The sequence below is a fragment of the Pongo abelii genome, chromosome 8, assembly GCF_028885655.2.
Source record: "Pongo abelii isolate AG06213 chromosome 8, NHGRI_mPonAbe1-v2.0_pri, whole genome shotgun sequence".
NCBI classification, from domain to species: Eukaryota; Metazoa; Chordata; class Mammalia; order Primates; family Hominidae; genus Pongo; species Pongo abelii.
In genome coordinates, this window is record NC_071993.2 from 74,054,696 (window position 1) to 74,076,681 (window position 21,986).

General features: G+C 50.8%; 1 protein-coding gene across 6 annotated transcripts in view; it reads right to left on the minus strand.

The window, feature by feature from the left end:
- The window catches only part of COL13A1 (collagen type XIII alpha 1 chain), a 156,156-nt gene that overhangs the window by 5,453 nt on the left and 128,717 nt on the right, over positions 1 to 21,986 (minus strand). For 2 of the 6 annotated variants that reach the window (XM_063727361.1, XM_063727360.1), the window contains 9 exons: positions 20,625 to 20,669; positions 17,878 to 17,919; positions 16,584 to 16,610; positions 15,659 to 15,739; positions 12,382 to 12,417; positions 9,237 to 9,290; positions 7,700 to 7,753; positions 6,080 to 6,115; positions 503 to 589 (listed from right to left, as the gene is read on the minus strand). In XM_063727361.1, the coding sequence (XP_063583431.1) occupies positions 503 to 589; positions 6,080 to 6,115; positions 7,700 to 7,753; positions 9,237 to 9,290; positions 12,382 to 12,417; positions 15,659 to 15,739; positions 16,584 to 16,610; positions 17,878 to 17,919; positions 20,625 to 20,669 (462 nt within the window). The remainder of the gene's footprint in view (positions 1 to 502; positions 590 to 6,079; positions 6,116 to 7,699; positions 7,754 to 9,236; positions 9,291 to 12,381; positions 12,418 to 15,658; positions 15,740 to 16,583; positions 16,611 to 17,877; positions 17,920 to 20,624; positions 20,670 to 21,986) is intronic. The other 4 variants (XM_063727364.1, XM_063727363.1, XM_063727362.1 and 1 more) reach the window with 3 other exon arrangements.

The following is a 21,986-nucleotide window of genomic DNA, read 5'->3' on the forward strand; positions in this document are numbered from 1 at the left end:
GCCCCTCATCTGGCCTTGTTCTGCCCAGTTTTGAGCATCAGTGGCCCTGAGGAGACGCTAACTCTGGTGTCCTGCATCCTGACCAAGTGAGGATTCAGACAGCTTGAACTACCGGCCCACAGAGGTGGCCACGAAACGAAGAAGGCAAATCCGTGGCTCACAAATGCTACACTGGCTTCCAAAGCCATCCTGGAGCTAAGAGCAGAGGCCTTCCCTGAAAATCCCTTTTCTAGTGGTTTCCTCACTTCCACACATCGATTGCTCTGTATCTTCAAAGGAAAAGGATTCAAAGGCAAGGGATTTAGCCAGAATTACTTGCAGCTGTGGTTATAAAGCAAATCCAACAGCGGGCAGAATTTCACCGGTCAAATGAACAGATAGATTTTGGTAGCATCAGTGTAGACATTTGGTTCTCATCTTAGTTTATTTGCCTTCTTTGTTTCCAACTTTCAAACCTCAAGGACAAAAACCAGAACAATGCAAGTGATAAACAAAAACATACCAATGGGCAGGGGGCATCTAATCCAGGCGCTCCTTGGTCTCCCTTATCCCCTTTAGGCCCTCTAGAGCCTTTCTTCCCCCTCTCCCCCTGTAAATAATGGTTTAGTCCGAGAAAAAAAACAACATCAAAACTTTAAGATCATTCATGTGTTAAGGTTAAAGACAGAAACAGAAAAATAAAATTAAAAAGGGAAAAAGAGATGTTTTAAATTAGGATATTCTCCCCAATAGGATTTGGAGTCAATACCCACCTCCTCCCTACCCGCCAGGAACCTGAGAATTTGGCTAAGGTGGGTGGGAGGGGGAGGGGAGGACACACAGAGGGCTCAGAGCTGCAGGTGGAGGGAACCACAGACTGAAGATTTTGGTGGCCAGTTTTGCTAATACTAAGCCCAGCGTGGGTCTGTGCTGAACACAATGGCTAGGGACCAACTTCCTTCTCTTTGAGTCTATTTTTGAAAGGCTTTGGGGTGAAAACTTTTTTTCCCCAATTAATGTTTATCCTTTTGACATTCTATTAGGAGGTAAGGTGATTTTGCTTGGAGCCCTGGGATGTGTGTGAACATAGCATGTATGAGCGTATGCATATATGTGCTTGTGCATGTGCGTGTATATGTATGTATGAGTATACAGGTATGTGCTTGTGTATATGTGTGTGTGTGCCCACGTTTGAGTGTGTGTGGGTATGTGCTTGGGCACATGAACACATGTGTGTGCCTGTATGCATGTGTGTCCATGTGCACATATGTATGTGTGTGTCCAGAGCTCACGGATGGCCCCTGGTTCTCAGCTGGGTTCTCCTGTTCTGTCTGTGTCTCTGGTTCATCCTGGTCTGAAGTCAGACAGTTATTTGTATATGAATATGTTGGTTTAAGGAATTCATTTGTTTCTGAAAAGCTACAGTAAACATCATTTTTCTAAATTGAATCCTATATTGTATGTGTCAGAGTCTATTTAAAGAAGGGCTGTGGGGAATTCTTTTTAAAAGTGAAGCATCACCTCTGTAATGAATTTGCATTTGCATTTTTATACGTGTGTTTCCTAAAAAGGGGGCTCAGTATGCCCCCAGGGAGTCTTCCTGGGAGCTCCTCTCCTCTATGGAAGGGGGATTATCTAACACTTGGGGACTTCAACAGCGTCGCTCCAGGGTGACATTGAAGGCTGGGCAGCATATTAGAACAAAGGCTTGAAGTCAGAGTTGGTCCTGACAGTTAGCTGCATGACTTTGTGAAGTTACTTCTTTGAGCCTTAGTTTCTTTACCTGTAAAATGGGTACAATAATACCTGCCTCAAAAATTTGTTGTGAGGCTGGGCATGGTGGCTCATATCTGTAATCCCAGCACTTTGGGAGGCCAAGGCAGGAGGGTCACTTGAGGCCAGGAGTTCGAGGCCAGCCTGGACAACAAAGCAAGACCTCATTTTTGCAAAGAATAAAAAAATTAGTCGGGTGTGGTGGCATGTCCCTGGAGTCCTAGCTACTCTGAGGCAGGAAGATCACTTGAGCCAAGGACAGGAGTTTGAGGCAGCAGTCAACCATGATTGCACCACTACACTCCAGTCTGGGCAACAGAGCAAGACGCTGTCTGAAAAAAAAATGTTGTGAGGTCTTTGTGCACATTAAATGCTTAATAATGGCATATAGTATGTGCACAGTAAATGATAGCTGCTTCATAATGATAATAATGGTTATTATTTCTTTTTAGCCAGTATAGGAGCCAAAGGTTGAGGTCAGAGGTTGTCATGTGCAGTGTTCCTGCAGTGGAAGACTGCAGGGTCGATGTTCATTAGAGGAAGGCAGAGGATAAGAATATTTTTGGCTGGGTGCAGTGGCTCATGTCTGTAATCCCAGCACTTTGGGAGGCCGAGGCGGGCAGATCACCAGAGGTCAGGAGTTCGAGACCAGCCTGGCCAACATGGCAAAACCCCGTCTCTACTAAAAATACAAAAATTAGCCCGGTGTGGCGGCACTAGCCTGTAATCCTAGCTACTCGGGATGCTGAGGCAGGAGAATCGCTTGAACCCAGGAGGCAGAGGTTGCAGTGAGCTGAGATTGTGACACTGCACTCCAGCCTGGGTGACAGAGTGAGACTCTCACAAACAAACAAACAAACAAATATTTTTGATGTTCCTCCAGATCTTTGGAAATTACTCAAATTTCTCTATTCCAGAGGTTGTCTGCAACTGCCAGTGCATTATTCTAAATGAATTTTCTAAAAATGCAAATCCTTACTTAGAAAATGACATGTGTTTAAATATGTATGCACATATTAGGTATATTCCCATCGGTCTGAAGTTTTGTCTGCCAACAAGGACATCATGGCACAAATCATCCCCAAATGGTAGACCAGCAAAACCACTAGCTATTTGGGTGGGGAAGCCCCCTGGTAAACTCTCTCAGTAGTGTGGCCCCTCATTCTCTGGGTCATGAGCAGTTTCCTAATGAAGAAGGTGGGCAAATCTGCCAGAGTGGGGGATCCCAGTCCAGGATACCCCAGGGGTAACAGAGGGTTGGCGTGTTCCAGACTTTCACAACAGGTAACGGACACTATGGGGCATTGTGTTCTAAGAATCTGCACAATTGCCCCAAATCCGGTGTCCTTTGGGGCTATTAGAGTAGTAACGTCACCTGCATTCTCCCTGCCTCCCATCCCCAGACAGTGACACAAAAGAGACCCATTGCACAGAGGGAACCCTAGCTGGTAAGGGAGAAAGGGGCAAATAAAGTCAAGGGGCAAAGGCTTCTTAAAAACATAAGTAAATGTCTAACAGTGGACTTTGGAGGAGATAAACTGAAAGCTGGTAAGGGGGAGGGGGAGGGGAAAGGATGAAGGATGTGGGATTATTATAATGGAATGAACATATCTGGGGGGAGAAGCAGTAAAGGAAGAGGCCAAAAGAGATAGTGGAGGAGGAAGAAGTGAGGAGACAAGACGGACTTAGGAAGTGAGACATACACACACACACGCACACACACACATGCACACACACACACAAACATCTGTGCACCCCCCACCCCCCAAAGTTGGGCATCTCAGAGAGCAGAAGCAGCCTCACTGCATGCACACAGACCTTTTCAGTTGGCTGGTTTGCAGGCAGCTCCACAGTAACACCCAATTTTCCTGAATGATTATATTGCCAGATTCATGCCACCCTTTATCCTTTGACTGATTTTTTACCCTAAAGGTGGCTCCTGGGCCAAATTCACAGAGCTACTTGGGGAAAAGGGAAGCACCCTTAGTGACAAGGTCAGGATATTCTTTCCACTGGCGTGTGTGTCCTTAGAAAGCTCCTGGTCTGGGGCTCTGGGCCTTTGCCCACCACGACAAGGACTTTCCTTCCGTGAACAGGAAAGAGGCTCTGAGACCATCCTTTGATGGGACATGGAGAAGCATACTTGTAAGGTTGTATCTTGGTTCACTGTAAGATGAAGCAGATCTCTGGGCCAGGCGCGGTGGCTCATGTCTGTAATTCCAGCACTTTGGGAGGCTGAGGCAGGAGGATCACTTGAGGTCAGGAGTTTGAAACCAGCCTGGCCAATATGGTGAAACCCTGTCTCTACTAAAATACAAAAAATTAGCCGGGTGTGGTGGCACACACCTATAGTCCCAGCTACTCAGGAGGCTGAGGCAGGGGAATCGCTTGAACCTGGGAGGTGGAGTTTGCAGTGAGCCGAGATAGTGCCATTGCACTCCAGCCTGGCGACAGAGCAAGACTGTCTCGAAGAAAAAAAGAAAGGTCAGAATGAGAGGCAAGATTGAGGGGAGACTCTTCCAGGACATTTGGGCATCCTGAGAGTCAAATCCCTGGCATGAAGAGGACAAGCTGCCCTTGAGTTGGAAACCTGCTCTTTGGGAATAAGTCAATTGGCTCTTTACGGTGTGCTCAAAAGAAAGGTGCGTGCCACCTCATTGTTTTCTGAACTTGACTTTTAGTAAGTGACACGTTCCTAATTTGTAAAGGGGATGGAGGAAAGTGTGTCAAACATTGGGAAGGGGAGGGGGAATAGAAATACTTTCTCACTGATTCCTGGGGCCTCTGTGGATGACTCGATAACCTCAGTTGCTGCAGCATCAGAGCCGCCAGCCCCCGCCCTCCCTCTGTCTGTGACAAGGGTACTTGTCCTGCCTCCACCTCTAGAGCAACACGGTCACCGTCCCTTGAAGGACCAATTTTGCAGCCTTCAAACGGCTCAGTGTCTCCAGCCAACTGAAAAAGTCTGAAGAAGGAGGTTTAGAAAATACTAATTGAATATAATAAAGAAAACTAGAACATGTCAGAAAGACATTTGAAAGGAAGTTAGTATGCCAATGAAGAGGTGGAATGATCAAAGATTTTAGAGGCCTAAATCCTTTGATGCCACACTGAGGAAAGTCCTTCCCAGCATGCTTAGAGCATCTGGAAGCAGGTCTGTTTATTCTGGCGGTTTCCAGACCTGGTCTTGCCATGGGCCGGGGTGGTGCTGCTGCTCCCTCTTGTTTATAGAAGATGCGGGACAAACTGAGTTGCTTTTGAGCAGCTGCCAGTGAAGAGCACTTAGGAAAATGGGAGTGCTCAGTAAATAGATCTTGAATTGAAGAGAATGGAATTCACTGTTGCCAGATAGGAGCATAGGCATTCTGGCACTTTCTGTGCATGAACATGGTATCAGTGTGCAAAGATCAGCCACAAGACCTGGGTTCTGGAGACCGTGTGCTCTGCCTCTAACTCTCCATGGGAACCCAGAACACATAATCATCATCTGGGCCTTGTTTCTCCATCTGTTCCTTCTCCTCTAAGCGCCTTGGATTTTAGGACCCGCTAGAAGACACACTTGGTTTCTAGGGGGTGTGCCCCCACCCCAGGAAGCCCCATGATGCAGCAGCAGATGAGACCCTCCAGAGGGGAACCCAAAGGCCATCTCTTGGTCAGATGTAGTTAAATTCTCCCTGCTGGGCCCAAATGCTGAAGGCTGTGGCAGGTGCCACACCCTGTTACGTGGCTGTGGGTGCTGTGGGCATTTGGTGAGTGTGTCCTGGTGAAGATGGCAGAAACCAAAGGGACAGCAAGGGTCTGAGAAGGCGCAGTCCTTTCAGAGCCCTGCCGACTCTTTCCAAGAGAAATAGTGGCTGTAATATTTTTTTAAAGGGTTGGCTGCTTCCAACAGCTGTCTGCTTGTTCTTGGAGCTGGAATTTATTTTCTCTCTCACCAGTGGCCTGGAATGCCTGGCAAAACCAAGTTTCAGAAGGCGAGGACAAGGTAGCAATGGATCTAAAATGATCACGTAGGGTCCCACAATCAGGGCAACCTAGAAAGAGCTGGACACATGGCTCTTGTTGCTGGATGGCAATGCTAAGCTGGTGGCTGCCGTGGGATTCAGTCTCTCCTTGCTGTGTGGAAAAATATAGGCTTCCATGTGAGGATCAGGCCCCAGGCTCCCTACATGCCACAGGTTAAGGCCCTCCTTGTAAAGCCTTTCAATTTAGGATGACTTATCAGGAAAAACTGTTTGCCATGTTGGTCAAGAATCACCGATTGATCATTCCACTCCATCACAAAGACATTAGTAGCCAGAGCACGAGTGCAGGGGCTCAGACTCACCCGGTTTCCCTTGTCCCCGGGTGGTCCATGTAAACCCTGCAAGAGATCAGAGGAACAAAGGCATGTTAATGAGGATACACAGGCCGGCTGTACAGTGCTTTCTTCCAGGCTCATCAAATTCTCCTGATGCCTCACTCACCGGAGACAGGTTTAATTATTCCCATTACACAGAAAGGGGACAGAAGAGCAAATCACTCAGAAAACTTGACCTAGAGGCAAATGATGAGTTCTGGGCAAAGCCAAGAACACACTTCAGGCCAGGCGCGGTGGCTCACGCCTGTAATCCCAGCACTTTGGGAGGCCGAGGTGGGCAGATCACGAGGTCCAGAGATTGAAACCACCCTGGCCAACAAGGTGAAAGCCTGTCTCTATGAAAAATACAAAAATATTAGCTGGCCGTGGTGGTGGGCACCTGTAGTCTGAGCTACTCTGGAGGCTGAGGCAGGAGAATCGCTTGAACCTGGGAGGCCAAGGTTGCAGTGAGCCGAGATCATGCCACTGCACTCCATCCAGCCTGGCGACAGAGTGAGACTCCGTCTCAAAAAAAAAAAAAAGAGAAAAAAAAGGAACACAGTTCTGGTTTTCTCGCCTCTCCAGCCCAGGCCCTGGCCTGTGGCTGGGTTCTCCCGAGGTCACTATTGCAAGTGAGGGGTCAGTTCTGAGGATGCGCTTGTGGGGGCCAGGAATGCTCTTGGCAGAGGGGAGTTCCCAAGGCTCTCCTGCCAGGCTCTTGCTAGACCCTCTTTTCAAGGTGCAAAATGCTCTTCATTCTATAGCTAGGGGAATTTAGCACGAGGCAAGGGTGGCCCAGATGTGCATACCTGGCCAACACACACAGCCCCCAGTGGATGGGAAACTAAAGTGCGGGCTCTCTCAGGCAGACACTCAACTTCTGTAACAAAGTGGTGGGAAAGCATGCTGCGATGGAAAGCCAGGTGTCCCCTGCAAGGCCCAGCTGCTCCGCTCATGAAGCCTCTCCTATCACAGGGGTCTGGATTTGATTCTGCCCCTTCTGAGGGCAGGGGCCGTGGCGCACACATTGCTGAGGGCAGGCTGCACTTAACACAGTGGGAGGGGCTACATCCCATTACAGAGTCCGGATGGCAGAGGCCCTGGTCCTCTCACAGCGCAGTGCCCAGCAGGGCGTGCTAGCCCATCACCAGTTGCCTCTTGGCAGCTTCGTCTGTCATGGAAATGAGAGTTCTCCCTTGGCCCTGGATTTGTGCTCCAGCCCCTAGGTGTTTTTTTTTTGTTTGTGTGTTTCTTTTTTTTTTGAGATGGAGTCTTGCTCTGTCACCCAGGCTGGAGTGCAGTGGTGCGATCTCAGCTCACTGCAACCTCCACCTCCTAGATTCAAGTGATTCTCCTGCCTCAGCCTCCTGAGTAGCTGGGACTACAGGTGCCCACCACCACACGTGGCTAAGTTTTGTATTTTTAGTAGAGACGGGGTTTCGCTGTGTTGGCCAGGATAGTCTTGATCTCCTGACCTCGTGATCAGCCCGCCTCAGCCTCCCAAAGTGCTGGGATTACAGGTGTGAGCCACCATGCCTGGCCGGCCCTGGGTGTTTCTAATGGGGGCAGGGGTGGGAGGAGAGGAACCTCTGATCCCAAGAGACTCACAGGAAGCCCAGCTGCTCCCGTTGGTCCTGTCATCCCAGGGTCTCCTTTGCTGCCCTGAAATAGGAGAAAGAAATGCATGAATCCTGCCAGACTCGGTAACAATCTTCCTTGCCATTTTCTACTTTGGTATGAAATACAGGAAACCTCTCCAGTCCCCTCAAGAGGAAGCAACGGCTTCCTCCGGGAAGCAAGGGCTATGGGAAAGGTGGGGTGCTGCTGATGCAAACACTGCCTTGGGGAGGGGGCTCAGAAGCCCCCCTCACTCTCCCTCCAGCACAGCCTATCCCCCAAGGCCCTCCAGAATGACCCGTGGTGTCCTGGGCCTGGCTGGCCTGAGGCTGAAGCAGGGGAGAAGAAAACAGAGCAGGAAGGCAGGGAAAGAGAAAGGGAAGAGAAAGAGAGCTTTGCTTTCTTCTCCGGAGCCTCAAGGGTCACCTCTCAGAGCAGCCTCCTGGTTTCCCCAAGCTGGTGGTCACGGAGAAGCTTGTGCCCTCTGCAGAAGCTCCTGCCCTCCCCACCTGAGACACAGCCAGCAAGGTGGGCAGATGGGGAGTGCAGGGAGCTGCCCACACAGGCAAAGAACTCTACGGATGCCCACGCAGGGACATCCTGAGTGTGTAGAACCCAGGGGCTGGCTGGAAAGAGCTGATATAGAAAGACACACAGCTCCCCTGCCTCCACTCAGCCGACGCCCTCCACCCTCACCCTCGGACATGCCCATTCCAGCAGGACAGGCCTGGAACTGCAAGTCTTGTGACATGGCCAACGTCTATCGACAGCGACCGTGGGAGCCTGGCCTATGGCTCTGGCCTCCTGACTTCTTGCTGTCCTCCAGGACAGTTTCCCTAAATCATTACAAAGTTTAGGCATGTCCAGTGATAATGGTGCCCAGGGCCTTGCCAGACTGAACCTGAGATGGACACAAGGTGGCCAGAAGCCAAAGTGGAGGAAGTTCTCCAATTCCTTTTTTTTTCTTTTCCTCTTTTTTCTTTTTCTTTCTTTTCCTCTTTTTTCTTTTTCTTTCTTTCTTTCTTTCTTTTCTTTTTTTTTTTTTTAATAGAGATAAGGTCTTGCTCTGTCTCCTAGGCTGGAGTGCAGTAATATAATAATGCTTCACTGCAGCCTCCACTTCCTGGGCTCAACTGATCCTCCTGCCTCAGCCTCCCAAGTAGCTAGGACTAGAGGTGCACACCATCATGCCTGGCTAATTTTAAAACAATTTTTTGTAGAGTCGGGGTTGCACTATGTTGTCCAGGCTGGTCTCAGACGCCTGAGCCCAAGTGATCCTCCCACCCTGGCCTCCCAGCGTGTTGGGATTACAGGTATGAGCCAACGTGCCTGGCCTCTCCATCTCCTTGATCCCTCCAAGTCTTGTCGACTCATAGCCACACAACCAGCACCCCCTGTCCCAGGCTGCTGTGAGGATGACCAGGAGAAGAGATAGAAGAAGGAAGGCATGAGGGCTGAGACCCCTGGTGTTGGGTCCCACATGCCCCTCCCTCCTGGCCGCCCAGGCCCCTGGCTCAGTGACACTCACCCTCTCTCCCTTTGGTCCCGCTGGGCCTGGAACTCCAATTGGTCCTGGAGTACCCTGGGAAGGGGAAAGAAAGCAGAGGTGAGGGTCCCCACACGCTGGGGAGCCCTGGGTGCCCCACCCGATGCCTAGAGATGAGCAAGGTCCAAGGCCCAGTTTTCAGGGTTGGCGAGGCCAGGCTCGTTCAGGGCAGTCATTCGACCGGGCCATGGTCCTCTTTGGGTTCAGGGGCTATTGGGGAGAGAGCACCTCCCCATGCCTCAGAGCCAGATTTGTGGACTAAAACCCTTTTGCTTCACAACCAAGCTTGCCAAGGCTGAAAACAGTGGGAGAATGGTTGCTTAGTTTTGTTCCCAGAAGCACTTGGGAGGGAGTGGACCCATCCCGGGGCAGGGGCCAGGGGCTGGCACCCTCTTTGCTTTGCAGCTCCACATGCAGCGGGAGGGTCTTCATGCCACAGAGACGGATGCGGACGCACACACAGGGGCAGACGAGAGAGGGTTGTTCAGCCAACACCCACCCCACCAGCTCACCGCAGACCCACAGCCCTGGCCTCAGCCTCTGGCCGGGGCCTTCTCGCCCCACTTGCAGGCCTGCGGAACTGGCTGGACTGGGGATGAATTAGGGTGCCTCAATGTCTGCACCGACACTGGCCTGGCAGGGAGGCGTGTCATGAGCTCTGCTAGCCCGGGGCTGGGGGCGCTGGAGCCATTGGAGCTCATGGCTTAGACACGGAGCATCAGGGCTTGCTCTGGCCTCATCCAACATCTTCCCAGGTTCCCAATTCACAGCCTGGCCAGACCAAGTCTCTAGTTCAGCGTCTCCTATTGTTGGCCTCAGATGAGGACAGGAGGAGTTGAGCTGGGCTGTGGGCAGTTTCCGGTGCTCTGAATGTATCTGTGAATGGCGGGGCATGACTTACTTCACATGAGACAAAGAGGGGAGTAAGATGTCCTCAGGCCCCCCCTTTGCAACCACAAGGGAGGAAGGGAGGCTGTAGGCATCCATAATAGCACAGCAGAAAGAAAAGGAGGCTGGGCACAGTGGCTCATGCCTGTAATCCCAGCACTTTGGGAGGCTGAGGCGGGTGGATCACCTGAGGTCAGGAGTTCAAGACCAGTCTGGCCAACATGGCGAAACCCCGACTCTACTAAAAATACAAAAATTAGTCAGGCGTGGTGGTGGGTGCCTGTAATCCCAGCTACTTGGGAGGCTGAGGCAGGAGAATCACTTGAAACCCAGAGGTGGACGTTGCAGTGAGCCAAGATTGCGCCACTGCACTCCAGCCTGGGTGACAGAGCGAGACTCTGTCTCAAAAACAATAAGGAGTCAGCTCGGGCCAGTGGTTTGGCACAGTGCCACGGAGTCACCTGGCTGGCCTTGCCTCGGAGGCCTACAAACTCCTGGGTATTGGAGGAGCTCCTTAGCGTTGCCGAGTGTCAGTTTCCCTGTCTGTACCACGTGTGTCTGCCTCCTCGACCGTGCCAGGTTTCCATGCATGAATGCATAGCAAGCATTTGGTGCTGAGCCTGACGCGTAGGAAGTGCTCAATAAATGTTAATATTGGCAGGGAAGGCTTATATTTCCCCCCACATTTTCCCTTAAAGTTAGGATACTGATTTTATGAGGAAAATAAAGCCTCAGTTCCAAAGGGACAGAGTGTATGAATTTGTACTGCTTTCCTCGGTCTAACATAAATGGGAGAAGCCATTGAGAGGAAAGTCTTGGTTTCTCTGATTGCAACCACAGATCATCCCCGAGCCTTGCCCCGCACCTGAGACAGGTGTGATCGGTGGGAAAGGATGCAGAGGTAGGGACTGTGGTGAAGGAGCAAAGCCATAATAACGCCTGGGCATGCTCTCTGCATGTAAGGGTTTACGGTGTGAACTCCATCAGTGCAGGGAGGTGGGGGGCTCTGAAGAAGTCTGTCATCTTAGGCAAGCCTCGTCACCTCCTATTTATGAGGGCACAGAATAGGCATTCAGTAGGACAGGGCTCTCACAGAGGTCTATCTTGACCCTCCTACCTCTAAAAGCTCTGGGCTTCTCTTGGTGCCAGTTGCAAGTGCCCTTGGCCACCTGGGAAGACCCGTGAGCCTGTGCTTCAGTGCGTCCCCTACGCTGTACACATGAACCCTGGCAAGGTCTCGCCTCCCCTGAGGGTGGCTCCAGCCAGCTAACTAGAACTCCATGTAGGCCATGGGCAGACGTGGCCTTGAAAGCCCTCTGCAGGACAGAGCAGGGCCTTCCTGGCTGGAAGGGGCTGGGCGCACAGAGCTCTCATTATGGTTCCCGAGCAGGGCCTCAAGACTTGAGGGTGAGTGAGCTCAACACCCTGGGAAGGTTGACCTCGGAGGAAACTCAGGGGAGGGACCGGAGGTGGACAAGGAGGGAATTTTCCCTGATCCTTCAGTTGTTAGTCATAAGCAGAAGGGCCAGGTGCTTTCTAGTCAAGAGTAAATGATGCCTGTTTTCTGGAATCAGAAAGAATGGAGGAAGAGAGGACCCACGTGTGCCTCACTTGCTCTGTAATGAACAGCCTTGTTGGGTTGCAGAGTGGCTGTGCTGTCACAGGGAGTGCAAGGGTGGTTAGAACGTGCATAAGACACAGAGCTGGGACTGGCTTCTGTGCTCCTACAGGCTACTCCTGTCCTCAGCCTTCAAAGCTGTCCTACCCCACATATACCAGACTGGTGGCTGCACAAGACTAGGAGGCCCTCGTGGGAAGACAGGAGATGGACAGAGCTCACAGCATGAAGACAACACAGCATGACGGGCACACACAGACACTGGTGTGTTTGGTGGGGAGAGGCCATGGCTCAAACCTCCAGGGCTGGGCACCCAGGCTGGACTCAGCATTCCTGTGGAATCAGGAGCGGTGCTGCTGGAGTGGCCTCCCACCCCACACCTGGCAGGTTTGAGGTCCCTGGGTGTATTCTGTGGACAGGGGCATTCAGATGAAGGCCAGCCATATTTGGTCAAGAGGCCGGAAAAGGCACTTCAGAGCATCGATGGCATCTTTCTGGTGTCGGAGGTGGGACCAGGCATGATTCACTGGGAAAGTGAGGCCACAGTGGGACAGACAAAAGGGATCACAGGCCAGGTGTGGAGTGGGGTGGGGTGAGGGGTGATGGAGAAGTGACACTCACCGGTGGCCCAGGCCTGCCGTCCAAACCTGAAGCTCCCTGGACGAAGGGCACAGTTTGACCAAAAGAAGGGGAAGAGAGGATTGGGAGGGAGAAAAAGGGAACAATGGGGAGGGAAGAGGTGAGTAAAGCAGTGACTCTGGACAGACATAAATGCTGGTAATCAAACACAACTGGAGAAATAAGCTTGGGAGGACAGGGAATGGTATTTACATGGAAACCAACGAAAACATGGAGACACTGAATGCAGTGGCTGGCTGCTGAGCAGGCTGGGTGGAGGTCGGTGCGGATGGCCACCTGCTCCTCCCGCCCCCTCCTCTCCTCTCTCCCTTTATTCCCTCTCAGAAACCACTCTCCCTTCAGTGTTATGGGGTAAGGGATACAGAAAGGAATGCTTGGAGAGATGTCTTGGAATCAGAGCTGTGCACCCTTCCCAGGACAGGTTTCACTGGGGAGGGGCCCCAGGTGAGGAAAGCTTTCCCAGCCTCTTTGCCTTCCTGTTTGGATCAGGCCATGCTGGGGCGCCCCTGAGGGTCTCAGCCCTGGGTAACAGCACCCAGTTGTGAAATCTGGGTAGGAGTTGGTCTGCTTATCCTTCAGTCTGGGGGAATGAGTTGGCTCTTAGATGATATTACAGATGACGCCTGACATTTTGCTGGCACTTTACAGTCTGAGATGCTCAACCTAAACTCAATCCATTCATATGCTCCCAGACAAGGGCTCTTGTGTAGGCAAAGGCTTTGGAGGCAGCGGCCTGGGACAGAGGTCTAAGGCCATGTATTTCCCAGAGCAAATGGGCAGCAGGTGGGAAGCTACTGAGACCAACCTGCTATCAGCACCCTTACTTGCTGTTGGCCAGTGAAATACATGGTTGGTGGGTGTGAAGCTGCCTCTGAAACCCACCCAGGAAAACCCAGAGACCCTTTTCTAATGATTCCAATGTGACAAGTCAGGGAGAAGGCAGCGGCAATACTCTGGCCTGGTAAGGACTGAGTGCTTGAAAACTGCTTCCAACTGAGCCTCAGCCTCAGAATTTCAAATGAAAAGGAAGTCCCTAGAAAAGGGAGGCAATGAGCTGCTTCTTCATGGAAAAGGTGTTGGGTAGAAGGACTCTGCAGGGACTCTTCTCAGATTTAGGACCACACAATTCTGGGACCGACCTTGACTCACTGGGCTAGAGAGCTGTGGTTCTCAGCCCTGGCAGCACATTAGAATCTCTTGGGGGCAATGTTAAGTAAAACAGATGCCTGGGTCCCACCCCATCCCAGCCCGATCCAATTCAAAATCTCCAAGAGCGAAGCCCGGGGTGATGGTAAGTTTGAAAAGCTCTCAGGGGATTCCAGTGTGCAGCCAGCATTGAGAAGTGCTTCTGCAGGGCAAATGGAGGAACACTCCAGGATATGCCTGGAGAAGCAGGCTGCTACTACGTGGAATAAAACATCCAGGTGAAACCTGGAAACAGAATGGTAGCTAAATATCCATGTACTTAAAAAAAAATGCAGCATTAAAACTCAGTTGTCTTGAGAGGTCTGGAGCAGAAAGCACAAATTAGAGGCTTTCAGGCCATATGTGGGCCACTGACATATTTTGTATGGTCTGCAGTGTTGCAAATAATTTTGATCTAATGTTAGAAAATGGAAAGATTTCACATAAAACACCAGATGTTTAACTTCCTTTGAAAAATAGGAAGATCCAGAAATACCAGCTCCGCCTTCCTCCAAGGCAACAGTCAGCTGAGCTGAGAAGGGACGGTTCCCCTTAAGAAGGGATACACGGTCTCTAGTGCACCATAGTCCCCTCCAATCCCTAGTGTCTCTCTCAGGTTTGTGTCAGTTGTCTCGTATGAATGCTTGTTCTGTTGTTTATTTAAACTAAAAAAAAATACTTCTCTGTACCCATGCCTCTATCAAAAGTGAGAAAATTAATGATAGAGTAGGTACTTTGTCTTTTCATCTGGCGCTTTCCTTGTTTATATTAATATTACCTGTTTGGTCGCTGTGCCTTTCGCATTTCAACCCCTGACTGAATTCTCGAGTGTTCATCAAGGTCATTGGGGCCATGAATGTGGATAAGGAGAGGTTTGTGGTTGAGTGGGGCAGGAAGGCTCTTTAATAGTAAAGAGCACTTAATCATTCCAGACACAGCTTAAGACATGGGGAAATGCCTGCTAAAGTCATCAGTTTTCTGTAGTCCGTCAAGCAGATTGGCTTCTTAAATATTCCTACCTCGAATGCATTCATGAGGGTATAATTATACCTCTTGCATTTGCTGTTTGGTTGCTGTGATTGTATTAACCAGGCCTTCAAGCTCTGCCAAGCGAGGGTAGCTGGGCTTTCCATTGTTTCTCTGCTCTTTATGGCTACCTGGGGTGGGAACTGGCCTTGAGCCCAGGACGGAGGAAGCCTGAGTGGCTGGAAGGAGTCGCTTTGCAAGGCCATGGCTGCAGAGCAGCCTCTGGCTTGGCCACCAACTTTGTATGTGACCTCCAGTGACCCACTTTCTTCTCTGGGACCATCAGTGAAAGATGAGATGGATCACTAACATCCCTTCCAGCTCTTGGAAGAATGCCAGCCTCAGTGGAGGGTTAGGGGGCATGGAGCCCTGGCTCCAGGGAGGGTGGTGGGATGCGCTCACCTGTACACAGGTGAGGCAGTGAAGAGGCCATCAGCCCTATCCAGCCCAGCCCCATATCCTGACATGTGAACACCTTCTGAGTAGCTCCCCACCTCTGACCTGGGGCCTCTGGCTCTGGGCAGGCTGAGATCAGAGATCTCCAGGAACCCAGGAGATGAATGGCCTTGGCCTGCTGGGACCACAAAGTCCGACTTTGTCTTTGCCTTTCTGCCATGACCAGTGCTTAAGAGGGGAGAGCAGGAGTTCTCTTGGGGTCCCTCTGGGAAAATGGACTGTAATGGAGACTATCTTCTTGTCCCACTACTTCTAAACCCTCCAAGCTTGGCCCCCATAAAGGCAGCAGGCTTTGATTGCTTCTGAACCAGGCTCAAGCAGGGCCTGAAGCTGCCCTCCCAGCTCAGTGCCCCTTGGGGTGGGGGAGCCTGTCTTCTTCAGCATTGCCTTTCCCCAGCACCAAGGTGGGGCCTGGGCCCAGAGGAGGAAGAGAATCAGAGCCTGTGGTCTTGTCCAGGTGGGAAAGACAAACCACGTGGAACTCTGGATGCTCAGACTCTAGAACCTTAGCTTTCCAGTGGCTGTCCCCCAGTCCCAGCCCACACCCCTGGCCCGTCAAACCCACCAGTCTTGCTGGGTCCAAGGTACTTACAGGTAGTCCCAGGGGACCACGGTCTCCTTTTTCTCCCTGGACGCCTTTCTCTCCTTTTGCTCCATCTAGTCCTGCTTCCCCCTGGAGGAAAGGAAGAGGGGATGAGATCACACAAGGACATGTCCCAGACAATTCATTCTTGCATTCTGGGGTCCTGGAGGCTGGGGTGGCATTTGTAGAGGAAGGAGGGGTCAGGGTGGCAGCCTGAGGATACCAAGAATCCCTGAATTCTTAGCCTATTCCCGCCTCAGTTAGTAGCCCCTGTATCCTGTGGGAAAAGCCCCACAGAGAAAAGGACTAGGTGGCGTGGGGACAAACCCACAGGTCAGGCCTTGGCACAGGTGCCCAACTGCATGGCAGGAAAACAGGAACCTTACAGAGATTTGCTCATATGCCTGAGATGCTACCTCCAGAGCCCTGAGGCTCACAGCCTAGTCGGGAGAACAAACTGTCCCAAAGTCTCTTGAATACCAGGGCACGAGGAAAGGGCCATTGTCACACCAACAGCCTCCAGCCCCCTCATCCATTTGAAATGCTTGAGGCGAGGCCGGGAGAGCCCAGTGCAGAGTCCCCCCAAGCTTGACCCGGGGAGGGGTCCCACCCTATGTTGCTGTCTCTCTCCCACCTTTACTCAGCATGAGTGAAGGGGCCAGGGCAGGTTTGATGGGAAAAGGATTTTAACTATTGGCTAAGAATCTAACCTGTCCCTTTGTGGGGTGACAGATGGGAAGCTTCTGAAGCCAAAGCATGCCAGGTGTCAATGATAGATGCTAAAGGGAACCTAGGACTTCCTCCTGCCCTGACTGGACCCCCTTGGCTGGAGTGTCACCTAATGCCTTCTAGGAAAAAGGGTCAGCTGGTCTCGGGTGCTTTCCCTCTTTTCTACTAGCACTGACACAGCGCCTGTCACGTGACTTCTCCTTACCTTTGGTCCAGGAACACCTTGGAGCCCCTGCATTTGGAATAAAACAAGGTGCATTAGAGCTGCATCTCTAGTTAACACAACTGCCTAGTCCACAAGTGGACCACAGAAGAACAAGGGTTTTGGGTGCAGAGTATGGTTTGGGGTCCCTGCCCATGAGAGGTAGAAAGAAATGCTAAGCGGGGATCATGCTTGGGGCTTCCTAGGGAATAGTCTGAGCCAGTCCTTTCCAGCCAGGGCTCACAGAAAATCTCTCTGTGGTCCTCATGGTTGACCCAGAGTCTCATGAAAGAAAGACGCAGAGGTAACACAGCAAACATTAAATTAATACAGGCAAAGTGCTTGGAACAGTCTAGCATCCAGTAAGTTTCAATAAACGTTGGCTCCTATCATTATTCCTACTGCTACTTCTACCATCTACAACAGAGGACACACAGTGCCTTGGGGACCACGAACCACACAGAGGCATGGGCCAGCATCTGTTGCTTCAGGGTGCTTGGGGGCACTCTAGAAGCAATGCACAGGGGCCCCATGGTTATATTTCTGTAGCCAAGGAAAGCCAATCCAGTGGGGCTGGGGCTCACCCTTCCTTCCTTCCTTCCTTCCCTCCTTCCCTCCCTCCCTCCCTCCCTTCCCTCACTCCCTGCTTCCTCTCTTTCTCTCTTTTTCTTTTTTTTGAGACAGGGTCTCACTCTGGTTGTCCAGGTTGGAGTGCAGTGGTGCGATCTTGGCTCACTGCAGCCTCGACCTCCGGGGCCCAGGTGATTCTCCCACCTTAGCCTCTTGAGTAGCTGGGATTACAGATGCGTGCCACCACGCCCAGTTAATTTTTTGTATTTTTAGAAGAGACAGGGTTTCATTATGTTGCCCAGGCTGGTCTCAAACTTCTGGACTCAAGCGATCCACCTGCCTCAGCCTCCCAGAGTGCCAGATTGGTATCATGGGCGTGAGCCACTGTGCCGCACCGATGAGTCACTTTCACATGAGGAATGGGAGAAGCAGATGTTTGATGGCAAAGGGTGAGGTAAATGTTGGGCAGAGCTTAGAGACAAGGGACCCTGGGGCTGCCCTACCAGTCAGCTATTTCCAGGAAACCAGGCGATGCTTGGGCTCCTTGGTGTCCCCAGGATGGTGCTGTTTAACATGCGAGGGAAAAGGAGCGGGGAGGGGTTTGTAGACCAGAAAATCCCTCCCTGGGAGGAAGAGGTGATAGTGACTAAGGCCGAGGTTGAGCCCAGTGACTGCTGTGGAGAGGCAACATTAGTGGGCTGGCCACTGACAAGCCCTCCAAACTTACCGGAGGTCCGGGAGGCCCCTCTGGCCCTGGCAGCCCAGGAACCTAAAAGCCAAAGGGGAGCCCTGTTACACTTGAAGTGGCCCTCCCTCCTGATAGGGCCTAGGGCCCAGCTGGAGACTGCAAGGCCAGAGGAGGACATGGCTGCCCACTGGAGGTCAGCCAGTGACTGCCCAGCACAGTATCCCCCAAAAAAGGTTCAGAACAGGTCAAAAACTCATAGCAACCCGGTGGACTGCTCAATATTGAAAAAGCAAATTTCCAGGAAATGTCCCTAACGATCTATTCTTCCAGATTTTTCTTGGAAAAAAAAAAAAGAAAAACACCAGAAGATCTAGCAGCACTAGGTTCTTGTTCATGCATGGCAACAGTTGCCTGGAGTGGAATAAGAGCTTTCCCCTCTAGGTGGGGCATGACATCTTCAGTTTACCCCAGTCCCCACCACTCCTTATTGTCTTTGATCCAGAGCTTTTGCAGTCACTTTTTGCAGGCCTGGCCCTTGTAGACATTTGAGTTTGAGACCCTTGGCTTAGAGAAGCAGAGATTGGTTATCTGGAATGTGGGGAGACTGAGCTGTTCCTGAAGATTGCTCCTCAAGTCCCCAAGGTTTGTTACAGACAGGATGGGGACTGCTGGTCTCTGTTTCCCTTGAAAGCAGATGCAGATTGTGGTAAAGGAGATTCTGACTGGCCAGTGAAGATGGAGGAACTCAGGGCTGTCTCCTCTACAGAGGGTGGTGCCCATTGCAGCTTCTGTCTCTGATGAACACACACATCCTTTCGTCCACAGGCAGCCACTGCTGGGTCCTTCTGAGCTGCTCACCCCGCCTCGGCTTCAGGGCTCTCCTCAGGTGCCTCGTCTTCCCAGGGGTAGAATTCCCTGGAGCATGGCCAGGGGAGTGACTCCTGTGCCAGGCCACGACGGAGGACACCCCTACACTGGGCAGAGAGGAGGTCCCTGTTGTTTCCTGGACCTGTGGACTTTGTCGCCCCATCACAGTCTCCTTGTAGCGAACATGATCTTTGGAAACTCTGCCTTCTTAAAAAAAGCTTCCCATTTTTAATAAAAGTTTACCATTTTAATTCTTATTATAAGTAAGTGGTTTATGTATCCTAATCATGGTATTGGTTATACAAATCTCTACTTGTATTAACATTCACAGAACTGGACACATTCCAGAAGAAGTCAATTTTACCTGGGTGGGAATTTTAAAAATAATAAAAGGCTTCAAAAATTTAAACATTTTCTTGATGTATCAGATGTGCTTGAATATATGTATATACTTTTGATATTTATATATAATATGTGTATAATTGTATATACATATATGTGTATGTTTATGATTTCATATATGTATAAAATTTGGTTTTCGACTCTTTTTCACTTACTGTGAAACTGATGTTTCCATTTTTTATATGTTCTCCACCAGCTTCCTGGTAATGGTGCTGTGCTATTCATTGGGTGGAGTGAAAATGAGTTGTTACATACCCAGGGCTTAGTGTGGTGCTTGGCATGAGGAAAGTGCTCAGACGTGGTGACTATTATTACTATTAGTATTATTACTATAAGTTATTTAATCCTTTCCTTCTTGATAAAATTTAGGCTGTTTCCAACGTTTATTTTAAATGCTTCCGGGAGGGACAATGTGTGTATAATGCTTTTCCTGAATTAGGATCATTTCTTTAGGAGGCTATCCATTTCAAAACAAGTACCATACACATTGTACAATCAGGCCTGTTTCACTACATTCAGACGGGGCTTGGCAAGGTGAACCCACCCTGATGGGGACTGAGAAGGCTTGGTGGTCTCTCCCATGGGTCTGAGGTGCTATTTGGGTTGCCCAGACCCCGCCACCAAACATCCTGTCTCTCACGCATCGTTGATCTCCGTTGCTTTCCCGTTTCTTGCCCCTGAGCCTACAAATATGCCTGATTCTCTGCTGTCTTTTGAAAACCTTGCCTCCATCCTGACTATTCTCACTCAGCCGTTCTGTTTTCTCTTCCTTTCACTACACTTCTCAAAAGAATAATGCCTCTATCTGGAAAGCCTACCTCTGAAACTTCGTGGCGAACTCCTACAAAGCCGTCAAGACTCTGCCCAGATAGCACGTCTTTTGGGACGCTTGCCCAATTCCCTGAATTGCTCCCATGCTAGTGCCCATTATGGGGTACTGTGAGCTGCGGAGGGACGGTTCTGTTTTGTTTTTGTTTGTTTGTTTGTTTGTTTGAGGCAGAGTCTCACTCTGTTGCCCAGGCTGGAGTGCAGTGGCACAATCCTGGCTCACTGTAACTTCTGCCTCCAGGGTTTAAGCGATTCTCCCGCCTCAGCCTCCTAAATAGCTGGGATTATAGGCACCTGCCACCACTCCTGGCTAATTTTGTTAGGAGATGGGGTTTCACCATGTTGGCCAGGCTGGTCTCAAACTCCTGACCTCAGGTGATCCACCTGCCTCAGCCTCCCAAATTGCTAGGATTACAGGCGTGAGCCACCGTGCCAGGCAAGTTCTGTTTACTTTTGTATCTCCAGACTCTAGCACCAGGATGGAAGCACGGGAGGTGCTCTGTGAGGGTTGCTGAGAGATGTGGTTTGGGAAGGCTGGAGCAGTCCAGAGGATCAGTGCCTGACCTACGGTGGTGCTCAGTACATGTAAACGTCAGGCAGTTGCAAGCTTCATTCTAAAGCATAGAAATACTGTGCATTCTGCAGAGACTGTCGTTTGATGAGTCTCTGTCACATTATCTCTCATGTACCTCTGCTCCTGGATCGCCCTTCTCCCCGGCTTCTCCTTTCTCTCCCTGTGGGCACAAAACACCACTGCATGAATGCCAGCCCTTGTGAAAGCCTGGGACAGATGCACCCTCACATCTGTGACAAACTAGACTGGGACATGACTTGTCTAGGGGTCAACAAGGAACACCATGGAGGATGTGGAGGTGTCAGCCTGCAGGACAGAAGACTGGGCAGGGACTGTCATCACTGTCTTGAAGAATCTGAGGCTCTAGTACAGGGGAGGAGAGGCTGATACTCTCTGTGGACTCTGCAGTGGACAGGCCTTAGGGTGACCTGTGGCTTGTTTCTTAGCCATGGAGTAAGGCACATGGCAAAGGTGGTGGGACCTCACTTCTATGATTATGTTGCAGATTATAACATACATGTCATACAGATGGTGACATATAACGTATGTTAAGCTTATGTTACTAATATGTTACATGAACACACAAACACACATGTACACAGCTCTGTCTTGCTAGCACTAGACACTAGAGAGACCCTACTGCTGGCCTTGGCCTTGAAGATGCCAGTTGCTATAATGTGAATTGTCTACTCTGTGGGGGGTGGGGAGGGCAGGGGCGCAGGTGGCAGGAACTGTGGCCTCTAGGAGCTGAGTTCTGTTCCAGCAAGGAACTGGATTCTGCCAATACCAGTGAGCTTGGAAGGGGATCCCTAGCTCCAGATGAGAATGCAGTTGGCTGAGACATTAATTGCAGCCTCATGAGACCATGGGCAGGGGACCCAACTAGGATGTGCCTGAATTCCTGACCCACAGAAACTGTGTGCCAATAAATGTGTATTGTCTTAGGCCGCTACCTTTGCAGTGATTAGTTATGCAGCAATAGATAATAAATATGGCTCCAGAGGCCAGAGGCTCTGAGGGGTCAACTGGGGCAGGCTGACAAGGGAGCTTCCACACCATATCCAGGAATGCTCCCTCCATCCTGGGGCTGCCCCATGGTGCAGTGGACAGGTCTGGAGGCAGTGAGCTGCCTGCCTGTGCCGGCTGAGTGAGGCAGTCCTGCACTGGGTCAGACTTGGGACTGGTTGACCCCTGAGGCTCTTTCCACTTCCTAGAGGAGAATTCTGAGACCAAGATTCTAGCACCGTCGAACTAGGTTGGTGCTTCTAGAGGCCATCATACTGTGAGCCAAGGAAGTTGCAACTCCTGTTTACACTCAAATGAAGTAGGTGCTTGTTAAGAGGACCCCCCCTGCCTGCTCCCAGGCCTGGTAGGCAGGCTTGGGATTAGGGCAGCTTCGTCACAGTGCCAGGCACCCGCTAGGCTGGTGGCCCCAGGGAGGACCCTCATCTGTGGCTGCCTGCAGACAACCTTGACA